This window comes from Ranitomeya variabilis, chromosome 2, assembly GCF_051348905.1.
Source record: "Ranitomeya variabilis isolate aRanVar5 chromosome 2, aRanVar5.hap1, whole genome shotgun sequence".
NCBI lineage: Eukaryota > Metazoa > Chordata > Amphibia > Anura > Dendrobatidae > Ranitomeya > Ranitomeya variabilis.
The window spans coordinates 599,308,627-599,318,592 of NC_135233.1; the positions used below are offsets into that span (position 1 = coordinate 599,308,627).

General features: G+C 46.4%; 1 protein-coding gene across 1 annotated transcript in view; it reads left to right on the forward strand.

Moving 5' to 3' along the window:
- Positions 1-9,437: 9,437 nt before the first annotated feature.
- The window catches only part of PHLPP2 (PH domain and leucine rich repeat protein phosphatase 2), a 14,078-nt gene continuing 13,549 nt past the window's right edge, over positions 9,438-9,966 (forward strand). The window contains exon 1 of the mRNA XM_077288568.1: positions 9,438-9,620. Coding sequence (XP_077144683.1) covers positions 9,513-9,620 — 108 coding nt within the window. The 5' untranslated portion in view covers positions 9,438-9,512. The remainder of the gene's footprint in view (positions 9,621-9,966) is intronic.

Below are 9,966 nucleotides of genomic sequence, written 5' to 3' on the forward strand. Positions count from 1 at the left end.
ACATGCATTTTGAGTGTTTATTTTTTTTAAAAAGATACTGTTTTCATAGGCAGTTTGTTCCAAAACATTGCAATTATACTAGAATAGTAGATGACTGGAAAATAACAATAACTGCAATTCAGATAGGTAATTTAGAGAAAATATGAGGAAATATTATATGCATAATAATTTGGAACACAGTGTAGAGACAGTATTGGACAGGATCCACAAGGCCGGAATCACCCTGAACCCAAACAAGTGTCACGTGGGCAAAGCAGAGATTCAGTATTTAGGGCATTGGGTGGGAAGTGGGAAACAGCGACCAGAACCAGCCAAGATTGAGGCCATAGCCAAATGGCCCACCCCACGCACTAAAACCCAGGTCATGGCGTTTCTAGGGACAGCAGGGTATCACAGGAAATTCGTTCCCACTTACAGCAGCGTAGCCAAGCCCCTCACTGATCTGACCCGTAAGAACCAACCCCGCCAGGTAACCTGGACCTCAGAGTGTGAGGAAGCCTTCCGCCAGCTAAAGGACGCCCTCACCAATACCCCTGTATTGGCCGCACCCGATCCAACTAAACGTTTCCTTGTTCACACAAACGCTTCTATGTTTGGATTGGGGGCAGTAATGAGCCAAGTCGGGCCAGACGTCCAAGAACACCCGGTAGCTTACCTGAGTCGGAAACTGCTGCCCCGTGAAGTAAGCTATGCGGCCATCGAGAAGGAGTGCCTGGCGGTAGTATGGGCACTCAAAAAGTTGCAACCATATTTGTATGGACGACAGTTTTCCCTCCTAACGGACCATAATCCCCTAGTCTGGCTTAATCGGGTCTCCGGAGACAACGCCAGATTACTGCGGTGGAGTTTAGCCCTACAACCTCTGGACTTCACCATCCACTACAGACCCGGCAAACAAAACGGTAACGCCGATGGACTAAGTCGACAAACGGAACTTGTACCAACTCCATAAACTTCGGTCATCCCCAAACCGATCCGTTAAGGATCAGACTGTGTATGCTGATCGCGTCGCTGAAAAGGGGAGCCGTGTTACGGAACCACTCAGCACCCAGAATATGTTGTGCAGTTATATGTATGAATAATAGGTTCCATGTGAGATGCATCAGCCCACAGGCTGCGCCCCTGGGTAGAGGGGACAAGATATCCCCTTTCTGTCCTCCACCCACCTTTGTAATTCCCACAGTAAATATCGGCAGGCTCCGGCCCCCTGCGGCTATTGTAATGTATGTCTGGCCTGCTGCTTTTCTATTGGCCTGCCCTCTGTATCTGTGTAATATATTTTGTGTCCTGTGAATAAAGTGTTGTGAGACTGGAAATACGTGGAGAAGCAGTCAACTTTTATATGCTCTCATGTAACCAAACAATTCCAGCCAGCGTCCTTCATTCAGACTCCAGCCAAAGCAAAGTGGACCTCCTGAAACACGGGGTGGTACTGAAAGAGGTACCCCAGCTTGGTAGACCCCGTAACACCTGTTCCTACCACTGCTTTTGCACCAACTGAGTTGCCTGGTGCCTGTCGGAGGGTGTATACTGCCGGGGAGGAGTTACTTCTTCTTTATTTGCATAGTGTCAGCCTCCTAGCGACAGCAGCATACACCCATGGTTACCTGTGTCCTCCAATGAAGGCTCCAAGAAAGAGATTTTACGGTAAGAACCAAAAATCCCTCTTTTATGGATTTATTGCAATTCGGTAGCATCGTAAACTCCTGAGGTATTTGTCCCCTGACTGTTGTACTTTATTTGTACTGTATTTTATAAAGGTCCTCGAGCAGTGGCACCTGCTTTATCCTGCCAAATCTGGCCCGACATCCTAGAAAATAAGGGATTCGCTCCCAACTTCTCTAGAGCTGGGTGTATGAGCCCTGATGACCTGGTGGATCTATCCTACAATGACAGTGTGGCCTCCCAACAATGCCTGGGCATACTCCTGATGAGGCGGCGGATGGTCTCCTGAGGGATCTCCTCCCAGACCTGGACTAAAGCATCCGCCAACTCCTGGACAGTCTGTGGTGCAACGTGACGTTGGTGGATGGTGCGAGACATGATGTCCCAGATGTGTTCTATCGGATTCAGGTCTGGGGAACGGGCGGGCCAGTCTATAGCTTCAATGCCTTCATCTTGCAGGAACTGCTGACACACTCCAGCCACATGAGGTCTGGCATTGTCCTGCATTAGGAGGAACCCAGGGCCAACTGCACCAGCATATGGTCTCACAAGGGGTCTGAGGATCTCATATCCGTACTTAATGGCAGTCAGGCTACCTCTGGCGAGCACATGGAGGGCTGTGCGGCCCTCCAAAGAAATGCCACCCCACACCATTACTGACCCACTGCCAAACCAGTCATGCTGAAGGATGTTGCAGGCAGCAGATCGCTATTCACGGCGTCTCCAGACTCTATCACGTCTGTCACATGTGCTCAGTGTGAACCTGCTTTCTTCTGTGAAGAGCACAAGGCGCCAGTGGCGAATCTGCCAATCTTGGTGTTCTGTGGCAAATGCCAAGCGTCCTGCACGTGTTTGGCTGTGAGCACAACCCCCATCTGTGGACGGCGGACACTCAGACCATCCTCATGGAGTCGGTTTCTAACCGTTTGTGCAGACTCAGGCACATTTGTGGCCTGCTGGAGGCCATTTTGCAGGGCTCTGGCAGTGCTCCTTGCACAAAGGCTGAGGTAGCGGTCCTGCTGGTGAGTTGTGGCCCTGCTACGGCCCCCTCCACATCTCCTGGTGTACTGGCCTGTCTCCTGGTAGCACTTCCAGCCTCTGGACACTACGCTGACAGCCACAACAAACCTTGCCACAGCTCGCATTGATGTGCCATCCTGGATGAGCTGCACTACCTGAGCCACTTGTGTGGGATGTAGACACTGCCTCATTCTACTGTGCCTCTAGGGGTGAGAGCAATGACAAAATGCCAAACTGACCAAAACAAGAGGCAAAAAGGATGAGAACAGAAAAATGGTCTGTGGTCACCCCCTGCAGAACCACTCCTTTAGGCCGGAGTCACACTAGACCGTAATATGGACGAGTGCTATGCGATAAAAAAATCGCATAGCGCTCAGCCCAATGTTAATCTATGGTGCAGCTCCCATCATCCGATATTTTCTCGGCCGTATTCAGGATCCGAGTAAAATCGCAGCATGCTGCGATTGCCAGCGTATCTCAGCCGAGAATCGCCAATGCAAGTCTATGGGTGCGAGAAAAAAATCGATTACACACGGACCATGCGTGTGCATTGCGAGAAATACGGAAGTCTTTCCCAGGTGACAGGAAATTGAATCATCCATTATCAGGAAGCTTTGGCATGCTAATTTCTGGGCCACGCTGGATTGAAAAGCAGGAAGCATGCCTCTACAGAGTGTACTGTGTATCAGCATGGCCAGGCATATAAATGTGGAGATGCTGATTGCTCTGGTCCAAGATAGACCAGAATTATGGGACCAATGCGACGCACATTATGCGGACCGTGCACGTAAAGACGCAGCATGGAGGGCAATCTGTCGCCACATGTTCCCCGATTTTGATGAGCGACCTCATGATGTTCAGCAAGAAATTTGTAAGTACCATCCTTTATAAATTGTGTTTAAAATTGGGTTCCTGATAAAACTAACCATGAACACATCATATGACTGAATGAGTCCCTAAGTTTTTCCTCTTTTTTATGAGTCTCTGCTTACAGTATTTTTTGAGATATTATATAAAGAAATCTTTGATGTATATTAAGGGAATATACAAGTATATATACTATGCTGTATTCAAATAGGCCTCTTTGTATCGCCACTTTCTATGCCCTTTATACCATCTTCCCCTATGGGTGGGTATCCTTGTTGGATCCTATTATTGTCATTTTATGTGTTTTTATTTTTAGCACTAATTTCTTCCTTTTTTTGATTGTATACTTTTCCAGTTTTAATCCATTGATGTCTGAGCGTCTCCTGCATCATTTCATATTTATATCTCCGTTGGCCGCAGCATGATTGTCCTCACCATACTGCAACTTTCATCTTCTAACAACAAACTGGACTTGAGTCTTCAGTCTCTTTTTTCTATTATGTCTCATGTTGCCGTTTTATATATACTGTTCCTGTGGTGGGGATGTATGGGTCGGTATACTAATGACTGTCGTTCTCTTTACTATATTATTACCATCTGTTTTTTATGTACCATATTCATTGGTTATACCGACTTCTCTGGATGAGCTTTTACCTTATTAATTCCGGTTTATGGTATACTTACCTATTGTTCACTTGCTGGAGTGCGCGTGCGCCGCCTCTCTCCCCGTCCCCTGCCGTGGCGGCGTCTCTTTTGCCTCGCACGTGCGCACTGGGCCTTTGGTCCCAGGCGCGCTTGTGATGCATGACGCCCTCTACGGCTTGGGACTCGGCGTGCGACGTGCGCATGCGCCGATATATCCGGCATTCATTGGCTGCCTTTCTACATGTGACTGATCACATGATTATCTGCTGGCCACATTTAAGATGGCGGATACGCTCAGGGGCATCTCCCCTTGATAAAGCATACAACATCGTGGGCGAAACGCGCGTCGGGGATTGTGCCTGAGGATCTGTCCTGGTGTGCGCCACCTTGGTGCCTAGCAGCGGTAAGAGTAACCTTTTATTATTGGTCTTTCTATGCCAGTTGGGCTCATAGACCTGTATGCTACTATAGCGGATGGTCTCTTACCTATTATACTATGCATGCTGGCCTCATTGGTGGTGCACATTAGGCGATCCCCACTCATTCTTTTTATCATCCTGGTTTTTCATTGTATTTTGTTATTTTTGCATGGATTTGCTATCTTATATATGTATCAATAAAGTATTTATTACCGATACACTCTAAGTTTTCTCCTAATTCTTATGGCTTTTATTGAGTCGGTTCCTTTTGGTGAGGGGTTGTCTGGCACTATTTTGTGCGATCTTACTCCTCTTAGTATCTAACATGTTGCCTGGCTTTGGTATTATCATATGTGATGTGTTTATGAGTGATGTAAATGTTAAAAGCTCTTGGTTGCAGATGCAAAATCATCAACATGACACACAAATATGGTTGAAATGTACTAGCTATAGTCCTTTAATATAGGACAAAGGGAGTTTTATGTCCCCCTAGGCTCCAGGGCCCGTGTGTGATTGCAAACCCTGTACCTGTTGGGAGTTATGTGCTTGATATTAATAAAAATCTTGTGTTTCTTTGCAGTGAATGATGTCAATAGACGCTGGCGGAGTTGCCGGGACCAATACCGGCGTGAACGTCAACTTTCTGGGGGGGGAGTGGTGATGCAGCAACCAAAAAAAGAAAATATATTTATTTTGATCGGCTTAATTTTCTTGCACCGGTGATGGAGCTCAGACCGTAAGTGCATGTATGTCACAAAATTTTTAACACATCTTAGAACGTGAATATGTTTAATTTTTTTTTCAAAATCTATTTTGAAATACAGAACAGAGTCTAATCTGACAGAAAGGGAGACTGCATCTGACTCTGAGGTGGTGATTGACCCTGTTGGTGAAGGTGCCGAAATGGCTGGACCATCTGGCCAACCAACAAACAGCAACCAACCACCACCACCAGCAGCAGCGTCTTCTGCCACACAGGAGGCCAATCCAGAGGTGGAGGAAGGAGCCCAGAGCAGCAGTCCAACCTTGGCTCTGGATACATCACCACAGCCTAATACAAGACCAAACCGTGGTCGGCGCAGAAGGGTGGCTTCTACCACTGCCACCAGGAGGCAAGTGGATACAGGGGTGTTGGACTATTTGGCCAGGGCTGCCCATGACGATGGGGAGGAAGCGTACTTCCGCAGTCTTGCCCGCTATTTACGGCCCATTCCGCGCTCGCTCAGGCTGCGGACCAGAGGTTGTCTCCAAATTGTGATAGATACGGCCACACCCCCAAACAACTCGACTCATGTGTTTAACTACCTCGAACGGTGGCAAATGTCATCTACAAACCTTCTGGCAGTGCAAGACCTTCCACCGGAACAAACACAAACAGTTGCAGCACCACCCCCGCCACATGTAGCTCCACAACAACAGCCTGGCCAAAGCAACCAACAGCCTGGCCAAAGCAACCAACAACCACAACTTAGGCCAATTTATGATTATCCAGCAACTGCCCAATCTGACCACTTGAACAGATACACGTTTCGAGGCTGGTCCCAACATGTGTCTGCTCGACATGGCCATATTGGGGGTATGACCAAATGGGACAATCCAGTACACAGGACTTGATGCACTTCTACCCTCAACATCAAGTTTTATCTCAGACGCAGGATAGATCCTTGCAACAACACCCTCCATATATGTCAGGCATACCACAGGTTGACAGTCTGGTTGGTCATCCACCTAGGCCAAGTTCCGCACATGCTGGACACCCGCCATCACCATCACCACCCCCAACCTACCAGAACCTGTAATTTCGCCAAACCAGTTTTTGGAGTGTCATTTATGCTGTTTTATGTGTTAAGTTATTTGCGCCCTTGGCATGTTATGCTTTCTTGTTTGCTCAGGTTTATATGCCTACAATTACATATGATGTGAATATGTTTTGGGCTACAAGATATATGCTTTGAGCAGTAAAAATGGTTTAACAAATATGACTGTTATATATTGTTCTGACTACATACATGATGTGACAACTTAAAATAAGTATTTTTTAAGGACAAACATACTACACAATTCCAACAGGAACATTATGCTATTTATGAAGTTACAATATAACTAAAGATTAAAGCAAAACAGCATTGTCTTGCCAGACAGTCGATCCCTCTGGTGACACAAAATAATTTGTTAACACATCACGAACTTTTAGGCCTGAGGGCTGACGACGTAAAGGAAGAACACGTGTAGTAGACAAGACAGTATTTGCATAATCAACTTCATCATCAGCAGATGATGGGCAATCATGGCATCTTGTAAAGTTGTGAAGAACAACACATGCTTTTATCACGCCATTGACATTGCCTTCACTCAGTTGGATTGCGGACTGAAGTACCCGCCATTTTGCAGTGAGAATGCCGAATGAACACTCTACCAGATGGCGGGCGCGGGAAAGACGCAAATTAAAAATTCGCCACCGGTAGTCCAGGCCTCTCCGTGGATAGGGCCTCATGATGTTCCTTGATAATTGAAACGCCTCATCTGCTACCATCATGTAAGGCACGGCATCCAAATTAGCCCCTGGTAGGTGACTTGGGGGTGGAAGATCCAAATCATTGTTGCGCAGCCGCCGACCCATAATGGAAGAACTAAAGACTCTAGAGTCTCCCGTTCTCCCATAGGCCCCAATATCTACAATTATAAACCTGTAGTTGCTGTCAACCAGGGCCAACAGCACTACAGAGAAAAACTGTTTATAATTATAGAATTGGGTCCCTGAGTCTGGCGGCTTACGCACACGGATGTGCTTTCTGTCCAAAGCCCCAATACAGTGCAGAAACTGGCACGTGTCCTGAAATCCTTGTGCAATACGTAACCAGTCTGCCATTTTTGGCTCAGGCATCACCTCTTGATGGAGTCTTCTCCAAATTTCCGTGCATGTATCCTGCACAATTCCAGAAATTGTTGATTTGCCCAGTAAAAACTCTAAATGCAGTGCCGTATATGAAAGGCCAGTGGCAAGGAAGCTAAAAGAAAACAGAGTATGTTTAAAACAAAAAACACAAAATGAACACATTACAGTGTTATATGGACAAAAACTAAGATTAGATAACTAAGAAGCCATGTTTAATCAAACATTAAGGACATGCGATGGCTTTGATGTTCTATAAACTAAAATATTATAAAAGATGCTCAAATGATGTTGAATTTACATAACAATTTAATGATCGAATTATAAAAAGGGGTAAGACCATCAAAGTCAAAACATTATTTAGAAAAAGAGGATTTATACATACCGTAACGTAAGGATAAGGCGCTCCTCTGCAGAAATAGATTTGCGCATCCTGGTGTCCTTCTTGGTGATCCCTGGCCACAAAATCTCCAAGAAAATATCAAACGTTTGGATCCTCATCCGACAATAGTTGAAGAACTTGTCTGGATTTGTCCTCAGAGCAGCATACAGACGGTTGAAATGGCCTTTATTGATCCGTTGCTTCAAAAGTGTATGTACCCACATCCGTCTCCGCCTCCTCGGATCTACAATAACTGGGTATGGCTGACCAAAACGTTGGGAAAGTACCCAGTTGTAAAGCACAAGCTCTGGGGTGTTAAAAGTCAGAAGATCAGACATGTTGCTCAGCAATAAGAAATCCACCAACACAAGCAGGGACTGTACTGCATAGATTGGTGGCTGCCACCTGTTTTAGGGCCATTAAATAGTGTTCTTGTTGATGATTTAAATTATTTTCAGATGAAAAAAACGTTTTATGTCCATTTTGCAAGCCTGCGAGAAAATCTCGCCATACGGATGTCACACGGATGTCACACGGATGTCACACGGATAATTTGATGCGAGAAAATCGCATCCTCGCACTGCACACGGATCACTGTTTTGTTAACATTTGTGCGATTCTCGTCCGTGAAAAACGGATCGTTTTTTTATACGTTGTTTGTGTCCCCGGCCTTAGAGGGGTTGTCTTGCTAATTGCCCATTATTTCTACCTGTTGTCTGTTCTATTTGCACACAGCAGGAGAAATTGATTCACAATCAGTGTTGCTTCCTGAGTGAACAGTTTGATTTCACAGAAGTGGGATTGACTTGGAGTTACATTGTGTTGTTCAGGCGTTTCCTTTATTTTCTGAGCAGTGTGTACACATAAATGGATGGTTATTAATCCTGGTGATGCTATAGCCTGCGATCTCTGTTTTCTTCCTGCTGAGAAATTTCAGGTTATCTAATAATTCCTACCAGACACTAGTGCTGGATTACAGGAATGCCGTGTCCAGCATGACGATGCGTGAAATTCTGGACGCTAAGGCTGTGTTCACATAGATTTCCTTTTGACAGAGGAAACGCTCTTTATTTTGCTGACCTAATCTCAGACCACTAAAGGGGTCCGAAAAAGAATCAATCCAAAAAAACATTGGCCATAGACCATGGGATCAACCACGTGTCTCTCCTGCTGTTGTAGAACTACAACTCCCAGCATTCCTATGATCATTATGTGCAATACTACGGCAGCTCCATGCACTTGTACCTGTAGTATGGGTTAATGATCCGTCCCTGACCAGTCACCTAGATAGTCCCACGTCCAGTTTTACTATTCCTGTACTGGTTAACCTGGTTGTAAAAGCACGTGTGCCCTGACAGCTGGGGTCGCGCCACATACGTCATCACAAGGGCACCGTGCTCAGGTAATTTACCAGCAGTTAAGATGGCGGCGGTGGGCGGTATATTTTGTGGGGAGCAGTGTACGAGAAGTGGGCGGGGCTATTTTATTGGATTAAGAGCGCAAGTGTAAGCCTGCAGGTGATTGGCTGAAAAAAAATCTTACTGTCACTCGTCTAAGAGGCGGGGAGCTCTGGGATTGGCTGGACACATGTTGGCTGTCAGTCGTTCTGCAAGCCGTGAAAATGGACGTCCAGAGACCGGGTCCGGTACTGGGACCCAACGGGGAGGTAGGGCCTGAACCGAACAGGCCACATACAGCCACCCGGGGAGCAGCGGTGCGAGTGCTAAAGGTGGGCGCCTGTCATTGGAGCGGATTGGCTGCACGCACTGGCTCTGTGATTCCCCCTATCTCTACAGCGACACCTAGCGGGACCAGCTGGCATCTCAGGCGTCAGCTGTCATTACAGGGGCCTGTGCTGTATATAGTGTGTGCTGCTGTATATGGGGGTCTCTATATATACAGGGGCCTGTGCTGTGCTGCTGTATATGAGGGTCTCTATATACAGGGGCCTGTGCTGTATATACAGTGTGTGCTGCTGTATATGGGGGTCTCATATATATATATATATATACAGGGGCCTGTGCTGTATATAGTGTGTGCTGCTGTATATGGGGGTCTCTATATATACAGGGGCC